The sequence below is a fragment of the Ambystoma mexicanum genome, chromosome 1p (genome assembly GCF_040938575.1).
Source record: "Ambystoma mexicanum isolate Mex_15411 chromosome 1p, UKY_AmexF1_1, whole genome shotgun sequence".
NCBI lineage: Eukaryota > Metazoa > Chordata > Amphibia > Caudata > Ambystomatidae > Ambystoma > Ambystoma mexicanum.
This window is the reverse complement of record NC_090921.1, coordinates 974,284,338-974,300,145: the sequence shown is the minus strand read 5'-3', so window position 1 is coordinate 974,300,145 and position 15,808 is coordinate 974,284,338. Positions and strand designations below refer to the sequence as shown.

At 46.4% G+C, this 15,808-nt stretch overlaps 1 protein-coding gene across 1 annotated transcript in view; it reads right to left on the bottom strand.

Annotated features, from left to right (window-relative positions):
* The window catches only part of LOC138582601 (septin-7-like), a 403,409-nt gene extending 402,940 nt beyond the window's left edge, over window positions 1–469 (bottom strand). The window contains exon 1 of the mRNA XM_069654032.1: window positions 291–469. Coding sequence (XP_069510133.1) covers window positions 291–329 — 39 coding nt within the window. The 5' untranslated portion in view covers window positions 330–469. The remainder of the gene's footprint in view (window positions 1–290) is intronic.
* Between the last annotated feature and the right edge of the window lie 15,339 nt (window positions 470–15,808).

Genomic DNA, 15,808 nt, shown 5'->3' with positions numbered 1-15,808 from the left:
GAGTCAGTGAAGAGGCATTACATGGGAAGGCGGGCAATGAACGAGATAGTCAGAAAAAGGCGGGTGGTGTGATCTTAACGTCCAAGAGGGGGCGGGTCCGGATAGAGCAGTCGTCCGGTAGGAAGAAGCAGCAGAAATGAAGGACTGTGAGTCCACCAATGGGCGGTATGAGTGGCACGGATGGAGGGCTACTAATAGCGGGCAGGGCAGGATAAAAAAGCCCAAGCCGCCAGAGTGGCGGCGGCCCATCCCGATGAAGACCCGCCTGGCTGTCCCTCCCAGTCACTCACCGCAATGGCAGAAGCCACAGACTCCGGCTTCTCGATCATGCTGTGGGCTGGACTCCTAAGCACGGGCCCGCGGGGTCCGGGCCGCTGTGCTGGTTCGGGTTCGATAGGTGTCCTTAGGTCCAGAGAGGATGGGCGGAGGTACACGCCGCCGGAACAAGAGGAAGACGGGGCCCAGGGTGACAAGTGGTCCGAGAGACAAACGTACGCAGATGCACGGTAGAGGATGTGGGCGGGGCCCTAGTTTGAGAGTGACACATGATTGGCTTAGAAAGCCAGGCTTGGTATTCGCCATTGTGACGTTCAATGGGTTGGTTTCGTGAATTCCGTAGCACGCATGTGCACTGTATGGTTGGTGGAGCACGTTGGGAGCTGTAGTCGTTTGGATATGTTTGGGGATGGAGACCTTTCTGCTCTTTTTTCAGTAATAGACAGCACACAGTAGCTTGGTTCCCAGCAGGGGATGTTGCTGTTCACAAAAGGAAAGCGAATTATTTTCGGACAGAATATGAGGCAAACTGGAGAGTAGTATATTGCTACCTGGGCAGAATTAATACACCCTGTGCAAGTATAAAAGCACAAGAGGCTTAGAGGTAGCCTTCGAGAAATAACATAGTTTTAGGTAAAATATATATGTGCTACAAGATATTGACAACATAAGGACAAGTGATCATACAATTTGACAGAAAGTGCCATAATTTGCCCGCGTTCTACCATCCTTTTTCTTGTTGCCATAGGATGGCCAGCTTAACAAAAGGGTTTCATAGTGCACTTTAGACACTCTGGGACATTAGAAGCCGTCTGAAGTGCACGCAGCTCCCCATGGCTTTGTTCGTGCTCCCATATCCATTCTCTTTGGTAACAGTGGCACATTGCGTTTTAACACATACACAGAACATACAATAAGACGGTCACACCCTTATGCATACAGGCCATTAACGTGCTCGATTGGTCGCCCGGACCGATCCTGTGTTTTTCGAAGTCCTGTGTGACAAAGTACATGCAAAGCACTTGATTTGTATACGTAGCAATAACATCAGAAGTGATATCACATAAAATGATATTACAAGGTGTGTTGTTAATCTTTAATATTCAAGTGCATTATTATTTTTTGTATTTTATTGGTGTTTTATATGCCTGCGACATATTGCATGAGTGCTTCAAGGTGCCAACGTCATCTGGTGGCAGCCAGGATGTAAAAGCATGCAGAGACCATTGAGATTTAATAAGGGTTAGTAATCAAATACTTTCAAGGCACAAGAGAGTATGTTCCAAAATTGCCAAGGGGACACAGAAGGGGGAGGAGCAGCAACAACAATCATAGGAAAGATATGTGTGCATTGTATTATGTCCTGACCTGGGGGCACCCAGGCCAGGTGGACCAGGGCTGGGGGCACCCAGCCGACATGCTGGGGGGCACCCAGCAGACCATGGGCTGCGGTCCCGCAGCAGGATTTCAGGCAGGCATCATCCTGCATATGTCGGGCGCACCTGACACGACATCAAGGGCTGGGGACACCCAGCAGACAGCTCAGGACCGGGGGCACCCAGTCAGCCCGTGAGCACACACGCTCATGCATGGCCTGGGGGCACACAGGCCTATTCAAGTGGATAACGCCGGTGTTGCCCAGCAGGGGCACCGTCTTCCAGGGATGGAGTTGCCCAGCAGGGGCTCCATGGATGTGGTGGACAGCCACGTGTGACAGCGTTTCTCGGCAGGGGCACTGTCACGTTGGAGGGCCTGGCAGGGCAGGCCCTCAGCCAACTACGGAGCACCAGCATGGTGTTGCTGAATAACGACGCAGCACACCATGGTTTCAGTTATTATCTAGACTAAGCTCCTGGGAGATACCATGCTCCCAGGAGGGGTGGCCCACTACACATTGTACACAAATACATACAGCACATATTATTTCAGTTGTCCATTAAAGGATGTTTCTCATGAGCATTATTTTAGGGTGAGGGCAAGGTTGTTTGTCCCCCGCCCACCTTTCATGGCACATCATTTTGCCCCCCTCATTGGGCAGGTGCCCCTTTCCTTTAGATTTCATGTCCCTCCCCAATAATTTCATCAAAGTTACTCCACTGATATTTCTAAAGTTAACAATTCAGCTGCAGTTCTTCATTCACCCATTCTGGTATGATAGTGTTGGGTTTGTCTATCCAGTATGCCTCCCTTTGTTCACGTTTTTTTTTTACCAACATTGCATCCCTAGATGTTGATGTCGACCACTTCTAGGATGTGGATCCATAGTTATGTGATTTGGTGTTGATACTAATGAATATGACTCTCTACTGAGGAGTTGCAATTATTCTGATTTTAAATCTGTGTTCATTCCAACTTATTTGAGCTTTTCTTCAGGTTTGACCTACGTAATACATGCTGTATGGGCAGCCGATAGAATACATAATATTAGCAGTGTCACAAGTAGCATTGCGTAACTATTTTGTGAACAAAGAGAGACAGGCAACATTTTTGTATAATTCCCAAATATCTTATCCGCTAGGAAAGCAATCGCAAAAATATATGCAATTACATAATGTCATCATTATAAAGCACAGAGGATACCAAAGACACTTTGTATTCCATGACGGCCAACCCAATGATGAGCAAAGAGTTCATAAAAAATTAGAACAAATCTTGAACAAATTCTCTATTGACTTAATATTGTTAGCAATACAGGAACTTTTACCATACATTGGCTAATTAAGCAAAGAAACAATATACAAAACGAGTCAACAATATTGATGGGACAAAACCGAATCAGATAGAACACTAGAAAATATTAACACTGTCATGTGTTAGCCTCATTGTGTGGGAGGTACGTAGTTGAGTTGTGGGATGGAGATGGAAAGTGATAGGGTTAGAGCGGAAAGAGTTAGTCCTGCAAAATAAAGATACGTGAGCAGTTGGTCCGTCTCTGTTACGAAGGCCCGACCCGTATCATGGGCAGCGGGTCAGCCAGCGTTGCATGCCCCAATGCATGCAGAGTAGGGCCGATGAGCCCAAACACTGCAAACAATAAGTTAGAATAATATTGAGACAATTTACAACAAAAACGATTAGGAAATTCAGGAGAGACACATTTGATTACTTGACTGATGAGGTAAATAACCCCAGCAAGTACATCGCAAGAAAGTAGTTACTCTAAACTATCAAAATCAAACTCAGATAACACAGTAGCAAGGCTTCACAAGAGAACTCATGATACTACACATGCTGAACAATCACAGGCCAAGGATACAGTAAGTGAAGGAATTCCAGTAACATCCAGTAATCCACCTTTAATAACTCCATCTTTACTATTTGAGCAAAAAGATGAGAACACAAAGGGGTCATAGGAAACGCCAAGGCCAACAAGTCCAGACATGCTTTCTGAACAAAATAACTTAGTAATTCATTTATCTAATAGGTCACTTAATGAGACAGAACTTTACCTAATAGTGAAAGGGCTTACATTCCTATCGTTATACAGTACAACCCGTTTTGAAACCAGAATTGGTCTGTTTAGGTCTGTTCGCACATTTTAACTTTAAATATGTGTTGCTGTCGCAGACATGCCTTATGAAGAGCCGGATGAATCTGATGAGGATATGTTCAAACCAAGGAATACATTTGATTCACTTATTGATACTCCCTCCATAGATATTTTTCATGAAGTAGATCTTAAGGATCTCATGAAGGTAGGGTTGCTGGTTTCAGTGATATTGAAGATCCAGGACATGATTGTGTTAGTGTGTAATATATATGCACCAATAGTGAACAGTGGAGTTTGTTAAGTGATGTGGGGCGGCATTTGCAGGATACAAGGGAACAACATATCTTGTTAGGTGGAGATTCTAATGTGGTGGTGGACCTTTTCCTGGATAGAAGAAGTCAAAGATTTCGAGATGGCAGAAAGAAATATAGGGCGGCGTTAGGCCTTCTCATGAGTGATTTTAGCTTATTGGACGTGTAGAGGCTAGAAACCCCATCAGGCTGAGAGTACACTTTTCATTCAGGGGCTCATGATGTTTATTCAAGAAGAGATAACATTTTGGCGTTGGGATTAGTATCACAGAATAAAAACATTATTGAGATTGAGAACATTATGATTTCAGATCATGACCCAATATGGATGAACTTGTCATTAGAATATTCTTCTAGTAGATCATACACATGGAAAATGCACACTTCCATATTAGAGGATGAGGCAATGGGGGAGGAGCTGGTTAAAGAAGCAGAGGAGTACATTGAATTTATATGAATGGTGAAGTGGATGTGGATACTCTATGGGAAAGCTTCAAGTATGCAATGCAGGTGGTTCTTTTGAGACTCTCAAGAGCAAAACATAAAGAGAAGAAAGAAGAGCTGATTGCGTTGAAACACTTGGAGAAGGATGTAATGAGATTGACGGATGAGAAGAAGAAAAGAAAGTTGATTAAAATGTAATACGAGTTAAATAAACACCTGAGTGAGTTTGCAGAATGTGCACTTTTTAAAACAAGGTGCAGTTACTATGAAGGTGTAGAGAAATGTAGTTGTTTACTGGCACATCAGCTGAGGGTAGTTGCTGGCAGGGGTGTTGCTAGGTCTGGAAAAGATCCAGGGCTACGCTAATATTGGGACTGTCAGTACTCAGGGCTAGCTGGCCTTTTGGTTGTTGCCCCTGAGCTTCTCTGTGGGGCTACAACCAAAAGATCGGGCTATAGCCCCCTCAGCCGCCTCCTAGTGACGCCTCTGGTTGCTGGTAGTAAGGCAATTCTTACGATTGAGAAGAGTGGGGGTCGTGTTACATATGACCCTGTGGAGATTAACAATGAGTTGAAAGACTTCTATGTGTTACGATTCGGCGTTCCCCTCATCCTGTGCCGAGGCTTCTGCCACCTGCATCTTTGACAGCTCGTTTCCCTAGAGCAGTCGGTGTCCCCTATACTGCAATTAGGAAGGTCAGAAGGGTTATAACCCTCCCCAAAGGGATAAGGCAGAATGCTGCTCCATTCTATACACAATGGGGGCTACCGTGGAAATTAACAACACGGAACTACACCACCCAGAAACCCTAGCTCTGTGTTGTAGTTCGGCTTTGAGCCTCGCCTTGGCTTGCCCCGCCCCATTTATTGTTGTATTCCGTGGATGCAGCCAGGACGCTGCTTCTGTTTAAATTTACACCCAGCTACTAGAAGTTCCTTCTTCAAAGTGCCAACTCCTTTTTTCCTTTCAATATCGACCCGGATTCGTTACTGGACTTTGCTTTTGGACCTCCCTGGATTGTACCTGTTTGCTCGTGTAACAGACCTTTGCTACTCTTTCCGGACTCCGTACTAACGTTCTGCCATTGTTTTTCACGTACCTGTACCGAACCCCTGCTTACTTCCACGGACTCCGTAATAAAAGAAAAACGTTTTGTCCTTGTCCTTACCGGCACGTGTATCAGACCCTTGTCTCCCGGACTGCTTGTCATATGTGTCTACCCGCTAGTGTGCCAGACCTTGCCTACATATACACAGCCTTTCCTCCCTGAACTACCATCCCGTCTGATTGCTGCCTTTTATTTATCAACTGCCCTCTTTCCGCCACCAGTGGTAAGACTATTCAGCTTTTGTGAACTGAACCTTGGATTACAGTCTATTTTTGCTTGTGCACGAAGGAACGCTTTCCAGCTGTGCACCATCCCGTAACCAGTGTTGTTCTTTTCTAGCAGCGTGGTCCGTGGCGGTGCGTTCTCCCCGCTCTTTTGGGTGATCGGTCCACTTGCCTGGTTACCATACAGCAAGAGTTCATATCATTTAAAAGGTCTCATTCCCTCACAGAGAGGAGGCTTGGGTGGAGGCCCCACCCAAAGCTCTTCAAGCAACTTCCTGGTTTACAGTTCTATTCTCCAGTTTCACGTGCTCACCTCACTGGTGAGTAACAAAAACAGAAGCCATGGAAGAAGTCGATCCTTTGAACGCCTTGGTTCGTTTAGTGTCTGAGTTACGGACTGACATGACGCGGGCTCATGACGCTATTCACCAGAGGATCAATAGCTTACGGAGTGTCCCAACTCCCCCAACACCGGGGGCGGACATGGCGGGCGCGGCCGCATCGGGTTCTGGTTTACCTCCAGCCCCTGCTTCAGGGTTTTCTGCAGCCCCGGTTTTGATGGCCACACAATTCCCGTTGGCCCCTCCAGAACGCTTCACTGGAGACCCAAAACAATGCCGGACTTTCATAAACCAATGCAAGTTACACTTTTTGTGTCGGCCCTCCGCTTTTCAAAACTCCACCACCAAGGCAGCCTTTATTCTTTCCCATCTCGGGGGTACGGCAGCCGCCTGGGCCAACCTGTTGCTTGAGTCTAATAGTTACATCCTCTATGACTGTGATGAACTCATTTTGGCCATGAATAGGGTGTTCGATAACCGCTATAAATCCCAAGCATCAGACCTAGAGTTCCTGAGTCTACGACAAGGCACGTCTTCTCTTTTTTCTTATCTCACCAGATTCAATCAGCTAGCTGCTGAAATGGATTAGCCCGAAGAGAAGAAATCATCAGTCGTATTTTACAAAGGGTTGTCAGAAGAATTAAAAGACATCCTCGCCACAGTCCCGGTTGTCCCTACCTACTTCGGAGAACTGTTAGATTTGGTGTTACAAATAGATGCCAGGAGGTCGGAAAGAAGAGGGGAATGCAAAACCCCAGTCCTGACCCCCTCTCCTGTGGACATAGGCAACCCTCCCGCTCCAGAACCCATGCAGATAGGGGCGGTGAGGGGTCCTCTGACTCCTGCACAACACGAATACCAACGTTCGCATAATCTGTGTATGTATTGTGGGTCAGCAGAACATCAATTGAAGGACTGTCCTAAAAAACCTGTCAAAAAGGCGGGAAACGCTAGATCCCGGCGATAGACAGAGTCCCTACGCTGGGAGTGCATACTTTGGACTCACAGGGTGTCTCCTCTGCTCCTGTCGGTCTTCCAGTGTTATTCACCATGACGAGTGACGTTACATTCTCCTCGCTGGCTATCATCAATTCAAGAGCTACAGGGAACTACATGGACTATGATTATGCCACAAAAAACAATATTTCCATACTACCAAAGGCTCAACCCGAGGTGGTTCATACTGTGGATGGTACATCTTTGGTATCCGGCTTAGTTACACAAAATACACCCCTCGTCTGTATGAAAACTGAAGACGGACACACAGAATCGATTTTGTTCAATTTAATTAAGGCTCCTCAATTTCAGGTCATTTTGGGTATTCCATGGTTACAACACCACAACCCTGCCATAGACTGGGCAAAAAAGAGTGTTCGCTTTCCTTCTTTGGTGTGTAATGAACACTGTTTTCAGGACACTTGTGTATGTCCAGAGTCTTCTTGTCAGGCTCTAGTGGCTTCCTTGTCTATTATAGGCGCTGTTACTCATGACACCAGTACAGACATACCTCCTGAATACGAATCCTTCTGGGATGTATTCGACAAAGGGAGGGCAGATCAATTACCTCCTCACAGGCCCTATGATTGTCCTATAGGCCTGTTACCAGGGGCCAAGATTCCAGCCGGCAGAGTCTATTCACTTACATTACCAGAGGACAAGGTTTTGAAGGAATACATAGATAAAGCCTTGGCCACAGGCTTTATAAGGCCTTCAAAATCCCCTGCGGCTTCTCCTCTCTTTTTTGTCCCTAAGAAGGAGGGGGACCTGCGCCCTTGTATAGATTACAGGGCATTGAATGCGATCACGGTAAAAAAACAATACCGTATTTCGTTGATATCAGTGCTTTTGGATCAACTTGGTTCTTCAGTGATATTCACTAAGCTTGACCTTACGGGTGCCTATAATCTTGTTCGGATTAGAGCAGGGGACGAATGGAAGACCGCCTTCAAAACCCGATATGGGTTGTTCGAATACCTAGTGATGCCGTTCGGTCTCTGCAACGCCCCAGCCACCTTTCAAGCATTCATGAACCGACATCTTCCATGACTGTCTTGACCAATTCGTTGTGGTTTATCTGGATGACATCCTTATCTATTCGTCCTCCACTAAAGAACACCACGAACATGTACATATAGTGTTGCAAAGACTAAGGGAGAACCACCTATACGTCATTGCAGAGAAGTGTGTTTTCAATTCCACCGAGGTGGAATTCTTGGGTTATGACCTGACCAGTCACAGCATTCGGATGAGTCGCTCCAAGGTTAGGGCAATCATGGAATGGCCCATCCCTACCTCTATCAAGGCTTTGCAGTCCTTCTTGGGGTTCTCCAACTTTTATCAGCGCTTTATCCATTCCTTTTCATCAATTTCTGCCCCTCTGACTGCACTGACCAGCTCCAAGACACCGTTTGCATAGAATCCGGATGCGCAGCGGGCCTTTGGGACTTTGAAGGCCGCCTTCTCGACAGCAGCGGTCTCACAACACCCGGACCCTCTTCTGCCTTTCCTACTAGAGGCGGACACCTCTGGCTCAGCTATCGGGGCAGTCTTGTCACAGAAGTGCCCTGATTCAGGGGAAATCCATCCAGTTGCATATTTCTCCAGGAAACTGACCCTGTACAAACACAATTATCCCATTACAGAGCGTGAATTACTAGCCATCAGGGACGCCTTTGCTGAATGGCGTCACCATCTGCTGGGTGCCCTTCATCAAGTCACTGTTTATTCGGACCACCATAGCCTCCTAGCATTTAAATCGATGAAATGCCTTACGGCTCGACAAGCTCGATGGCATCTCTTCTTTTCCCAATTTAACTTTGTCATCACATACCGACCGGCTCGTTTCAATGCTTGTGCTGACGCCCTGTCCAGATTATCCCACGATCCTGATAATTCTAAGGCCGATCGTCCCCTGTTGTTGCCTAACAGGGTAGTTTGTGCCTGCACTCCTCAGCCTTCACTCCGTGCCCTTATCTCGTCCTGGGTGATATCAAACATGCAAGAATGCGACTCACTCAACCTCGACATTGTGCAGGGCTTGCCTTATATCCAAGGTCGTCTCTTTATACCTCCTGGGAAGGCACGTCTTCGGGCAGTAGCCTGGTCACACGATTCACTGATGGCGGCCCATCCAGGGCAACAAAAGACGCTGGAGGCATTGTGTCGCTGGGCTTGGTGGTCAACAATGGCTAGGGATGTTATCGATTATGTGGCCTCCTGCTCAGTGTGTGCCCAATGCAAAGTCACTAGATCAAAACCCATGGGCCTTTTGCATCCCCTTCCGGTGCCACACAAACCATGGTATATGGTCTCCATGGACTTCATTGTGGATCTACCTCCTGTGAACGGTTATGATACCATCTGGTTAGTCATCGACTACTTTTCTAAAATGGCTCTCTTTGTTCCCTGCTCGGGTTTTGCCTTCGGCCCCCGTTCTGGCTTCTTTGTTTCTCAAGAACGTCTTTCGTTTCTTTGGGCTGCCTTCTATCATTATTTCGGACCGCGGCCCTCAGTTTACGTCTCGTTTCTGGAGGGCTTTGACTACTTCGCTTCACATAGATGACCGTTTCATTTCTGCTTATCATCCTCAGACGGATGGACAAACCGAAAGGGCTAATGCCACTCTTGAGCAGTTCCTCCGATGTCTTTGTCCCCGTTTTCAGTCCTTCTGGTTGGAGATGCTCACCCCTGCTGAATTTGCCTACAATAATTTGGTACACTCCGCGTCAGGGGTATCCCCGTTTTTTGCTTTATACGGGTTTCATCTGCGGTCGTTGCCGCTGGATCCGGCGCTCCCTGTTGACAACCCCGCCGCTCAGGCTTGTGTTAGGGAATTGAAGTCTGTCCGTATGGCAGTCCGATCTCATCTTCTGCGTGCCCAGGAGAGGGCCAAGAAGTATGTGGACTGCCGTAGGATTGCAGCCCCGGACTACAGAGTGGGCATGAAAGTTTGGCTGTCTACACGTAATCTGCACATTCCTGGCAAACGTCTGCTGCTACCAAAGTTTGTGGGTCCCTTCCTCATTACGGACTTCTTGAATCCTGTGGCAGTGAGTCTTTCCTTGCCTGCTTCTTGGAGACAGCATCCGGTGTTCCATGTTTGCCTCCTAAACCTTGCCTTCCCTCTACGCGTTTGCCTGTTCGCCCTCGCCCTGTTCGTGTGGATGGCGATGATGAATATGAGGTTGCTGATATCTTGGACTTTCAGCTCCGCAGGGGTCGTCCGGAAGGGGTATGGTCCCGAAGACAGGTCCTGGGAGCCCTTGGACAACATACACTCACCTGTACTCCTGCGTCGCTTCCACGCCCGCAGGGGGTTGTCGCCTCCTTTGGGGGTGGATGCTGTTACGATTCGGCGTTCCCCTCGTCCTGTGCCGAGGCTTCTGCCACCTGCATCTTTGACAGCTCGGTTCCCTAGAGCAGTCAGTGTCTCCTATACTGCAATTAGGAAGGTCAGAAGGGTTATAACACTCCCCAAAGGGATAAGGCAGAATGCTGCTACATTCTATACACGATGGGGGCTACCGTGGAAATTAACAACACAGAACTACACCACCCAGAAACCCTAGCTCTGTGTTGTAGTTCGGCTTTGAGCCTCGCCTTGGCTTGCCCCGCCCCCTTTATTGTTGTATTCCGTGGTTGCAGCCAGGACGCTGCCTCTGTTTAAAGTTACACCCAGCTACTAGAAGTTCCTTCTTCAAAGTGCCAACTCCTTTTTTCCTTTCAATATCAACCCGGATTCGTTACTGGACTTTGCTTTTGGACCTCCCTGGATTGTACCTGTTTGCTCGTGTATCAGACCTTTGCTACTCTTTCCGGACTCCGTACTAACGTTCTGCCATTGTTTTTCACGTACGTGTACCGAACACCTGCTTGCTTCCACGGACTCCGTAATAAAAGAAAAATGTTTTGTCCTTGTCCTTACCGGCACGTGTATCAGACCCTTGTTTGCTCCCGGACTGCTTGTCATATGTGGCTACCCGCTAGTGTGCCAGACCTTGCCTACATATACACAGCCTTTCCTCCCTGAACTATCATCCCATCTGGTTGCTGCCTTCAATTTATCAACTGCCCTCTTTCCACTACCAGTGGTAAGACTATTCAGCTTTTGTGAAATTAACCTTGGATTACAGTTTATTTTTGCTTGTGCACGAATGGACGCTTTGCAGCTGTGCACCATCCCGTAACCAGTGCGACCCTCGTGCCGCCCGGGTATTAGTATCCTACTAACCTACCCTTTTTTTATTTTATCATTGTCGTTGTGTTCTATTCTCCAACCCTCCCGTTCTCATCCACTGGTAAGATCCTGTCCACCTGCCGATTTTGTCATACCTTAATTGACTTAGATTCTAAAGTCCTGTTATCTTCCTAGGTGGTCCCTGTGTTGTGACTTTCTTACCATACAACAGGGGGAATTGCTTAGGTACTCCATTGGTTAGTAAGACTCTCAGGGGATAAGGGTTACTTTCAAAAACACTTACTTGTTGTTCTTTTCTTGCAGCCTGGTCCGTGGCGGTGCGTTCTCCCCGCTCTTTTGGGTGATCGGTCCACTTGCCTGCTTACCATACAGCAAGGGGTCATATCATTTAAAAGGTCTCATTCCCTCACAGAGAGGAGGCTTGGGTGGAGGCCCCACCCAAAGCTCTTCAAGCAACATCCTGGTTTACAGTTCTATTCTCCGGTTTCACGTGCTCTCCTCACCAGTGAGTAACACTATGAGAGGCTTTATCAGGAACCAGCTTTAGATAGAGAGTCAAATGATGCATTTTTGAGAATTCAATGTTAGGTTTGTCTGAGGGAGGAGGATGAAATGTTACTTTAGGGAGAGCTGACGTTGGATGAGATCAAGAGAGCAGCATATGCTTTGAATATGGGGAAGTGCCCTGGTCCTGATGGGCTGCCTGCAGAATCTTATAGGGCAATGCCTGAGGGATTATTTCATCTGTTAAGGACAACCTACACAAATTGCAAAGATAAGGGTAGACTTCCACCCTCACTTAGACATGCTACTATCTCGGGCCTTCATAAGCCAGGAAAGTGACCCCTAGAGCCAGGAAGCTACAATCCAATTAGCCTGATAAATTTGGATTGTAAAAACGTATCAAACGTCCTAGCAAACAGACTGTAGAGAGTCGTATCAAAACAGGTACACACAGACCAGGCAGGATTTGTAAAGGGAAGAAACTCAGCAACTGATATGAGAAAACCTGTGTTGACATTGTCTGAATCCAGAAAGCTAAAGGTGGGGGTGGCTGCTCTGTCACTGGACGCAGAGAAAGCATTCAAAAGAGTGCACTGGGATTTTCTGTTTGGGACGTTAGAAAGAATGAATTTTTGTGGGGGAATTCATGGGTTGGGTGAAGCTAATATACATGACCCCAACAGCGGAAGTATTACCTAGTGACACAATTTCAGCAAGGTTTGAATTACATTGCGGGACTTGTAAAGGATGTTTGTTATAACCTTTGTTGTTTGTCCTGTATTTGGAACCATTGGCTGTTACAATCAGATCAGAGGAGAAGATACTTGGGGTCAACTACCACAGAGTAACACAGAAACTATGGCTCTAAGCAGATGATTTACTCTTGGTATTACAGGACTTGACTGAGTCCACCCCTACTTTGATGGATCTTATCAAGAATTACGGTAGAGTTTCAAACTGTAAAATCAGTTGGTTAAAATCGGAAGTTTTGCCATGCTCGCAAGTCAGAAATGGACTTAGTTCTAACAGCCTTTGGTTTCAAATGGTGCCAAACGAGGATGAAGTATCTGGGAATATGCTTACGGGAGATGTGAGCCTTATGATGGACTTTAACCTAAGATTAGCGATGGAAAAATTGTCTGCAGATTTGGAGTGATGGGAATCACTCAAATGATCATTAGGGGGAAAGTGAATACCCCGAAAATGACAGCAGCACCAAAGATCACTTATGTTATGAGCATGATCCCCCTTCCGTCAAGTAAACCGATGATGAAAAAGCTGGATAGTATGCTTCAATCGTTGCTATAGGAACTCAAACCAGAGATTTAAACTTGGCATCCCAGACTTTACAAGATATCACCAGGTATTTATGTTAAGGCACTTCTTGCCATTTGTAGGAGAGCCATTTGACGACCAGTTGATTGCAGAAACGAGTGTGGCTGGTTCACTGAGGCCATCAGCTTTGTTTTCCACCACAAGTAAAGGGTGGGGTGAGAAATCACTTTTGACTGAACATTTTTAGGTCGACTTGGAAGGTGTGAGAAACCTGATGGTATTCTCCCACCCACTCCCTTGGGATCTTCTATTCAGGTGGCCACAGAATGGCCATAATTTTTGGATCCCGACCTTGGGGGTGGACAAGCGAGGGAGGATCATCTGAGTGGAGCGTTACGAGGGATAGGGAGGCGGATACCCAAGGGCAAGACATGGTATTCCCCCAGTCCCAAAAATACCCCAACCAACTCTCCCTCGGCCTTTGTAGGGTATCTCCAATCTTGCCCTATTTCCCACTCCAATTTCCAAATTGTAACCCAGCCTATAATTCATGGGTTCCAAAGACTGGTTTATTTAACCAATATTATGGGACCGCAAACAAAAAACATGAAAATATAAGCCGGGTTGCCATGTTATCTTATAGACTATTAAGAATCAGTGGCGTCGCTAGGGGGGAGCTGGGAGGGCGCCCCCCCTGTGAAACCCTGAACCCTCCTTTGTGCCCCCCTACCTAAAACGAGCAGTGACCATGTGCTCCCCCTACTTTTGTCTGTGGCCCCCCTACTTTTGTCACTGTTAAGAATTGCCTGGCGTGTACAGAAAAATGTGTGAGTTGGAAATGTCTTTCCTTGGCAGGTCAAACTGGATTGTGTTTTATGTAAAAGTGTTCTGTGAATCCCGAATTTATTTCAATCCGGTGTTTCCTTCATTTTTTTAATTGTTTGAATCATGCCTACTGTCATCCATTTTCCCTCTCCTCATGTTTCCCTTATCACTCTGTTTGTAAAATTGTGGGCGGTGGTATCCTCCACCAGCGGGGGAGCAGAAGGTTGTTCTGAGGTGGCACCACCTTATTTAGTAATTAAGTTCCCCTGCAGTTACAATGCAGGTGGGTGAGCCGAGAACAGAGAAACGGGGCGTGCGCTGAGCGGAAAGGGAAGAACGAGCTGAAACAGACTACAGCCCAGCCTGGGAGTTGTTCTTGTTTTTTTCTTTAGGGCCTGGTCGGGCCTGTGTACTCTTACACTTAACACCATAGGGAGTGTTGTACCTGGCGCGAGCTGAGGCCTCGGCGGATGGTGGCAGGCGGACTGCTGGAGGGGTGTGTGTGTGTTCTCTTTCCCCCGCTAACTCATTCTTATGAGAGCCTGCTCAGCCACCCAAAACCAGCTGAGGTTGAGTGTTATTTCCCTCGCTGAGGAGCAGTTCCGAGTTTGCGACTGGTGCGTTCCAGCATAAGAGAGGTAGGAGAGACAGCTGTCCCAAGCAGCTCAACTGATCAGTGTCGGAAGCACGATGCGGTTTGCGCCAAATTTGTAGACACCAGTCAGTAACTTGCTGTTTATTGGTCACCAATCGGAGATCAGGCTATAGTTTAAAGGAAACAAATATATATTTGTATTATCTATTGTACTTGACAAGGGCCCTCTCTGTATTTTAGCGAGCATTGCATGTTGTGTTCGCCCAGCAAGCCGCAGGGCAGTGTCCTTTCTGTCTGTGATTGGGTTTGGCAGACTGCTGCTGCCAATAGGCAGGCGAAAGTCCACTGGCTACCTCAGAACAACATCCCTTCAGGGTGTTAAGGGAATTGATGGTAGCAATTTATGCGTGCCCTGGAAATGAAGTTTATGAGTTGGCAAGAGGGTCAGTGCCCATAACTGAGGGGCTTTACGTCTTCCATTGTTCAACATGTTAGAGATAAAGAGACATATGTAACATTGGGGGTTTACATTTTCCACGCACCTGTGTTACTCAGAATTTCAACTGAGAACCCCATATGCTAACTCATTCATATGTATGTATTTTCATCAAGGCATCTGTTAACAGGGACCTTCCCGCTATGTAAATAGGCACTGGACTTAAGCATTATACAAATGCCAACTTTCTATTGTTCAAGCATTGATGCTATTTATTTATTACTTCATGTGTGGGTAATACAGATGCCATCTATCCATTGTTCAAGCATTGATTATATTTATTTATTTATTTATGTATTAATTCATGTCTGGAAACTGCAATTGCCAACCATCTAGTGTTCACGCATTGATGCTATTTCTTTCTTTCTTTATTAATTCATGTCTGGAAACTGCAATTGCCAACCATCCAGTGTTCACGCATTGATGCTATTTATTTCTTTATTAATTCACGTCTGGAAACTGCGATTTCCAACCATCCAGTATTCACGCATTGATTCTATTTATGAATTTATTTATTAATCCATGTGTGGGTGATACTGATGCCAACCATCCAGTCATCGCGCATTGATGCTATTTATTTATTTATTTACTTATCAATTCATGTCTGGGTAATACAGTTGCATAATCAACCATTGTCCCGCATTGAGGCTCTTTATTTATTAATTCATGACTAGGCTATACATGTCACCTATCTATTGTTGATGAATTGACGCTTTGTGTAT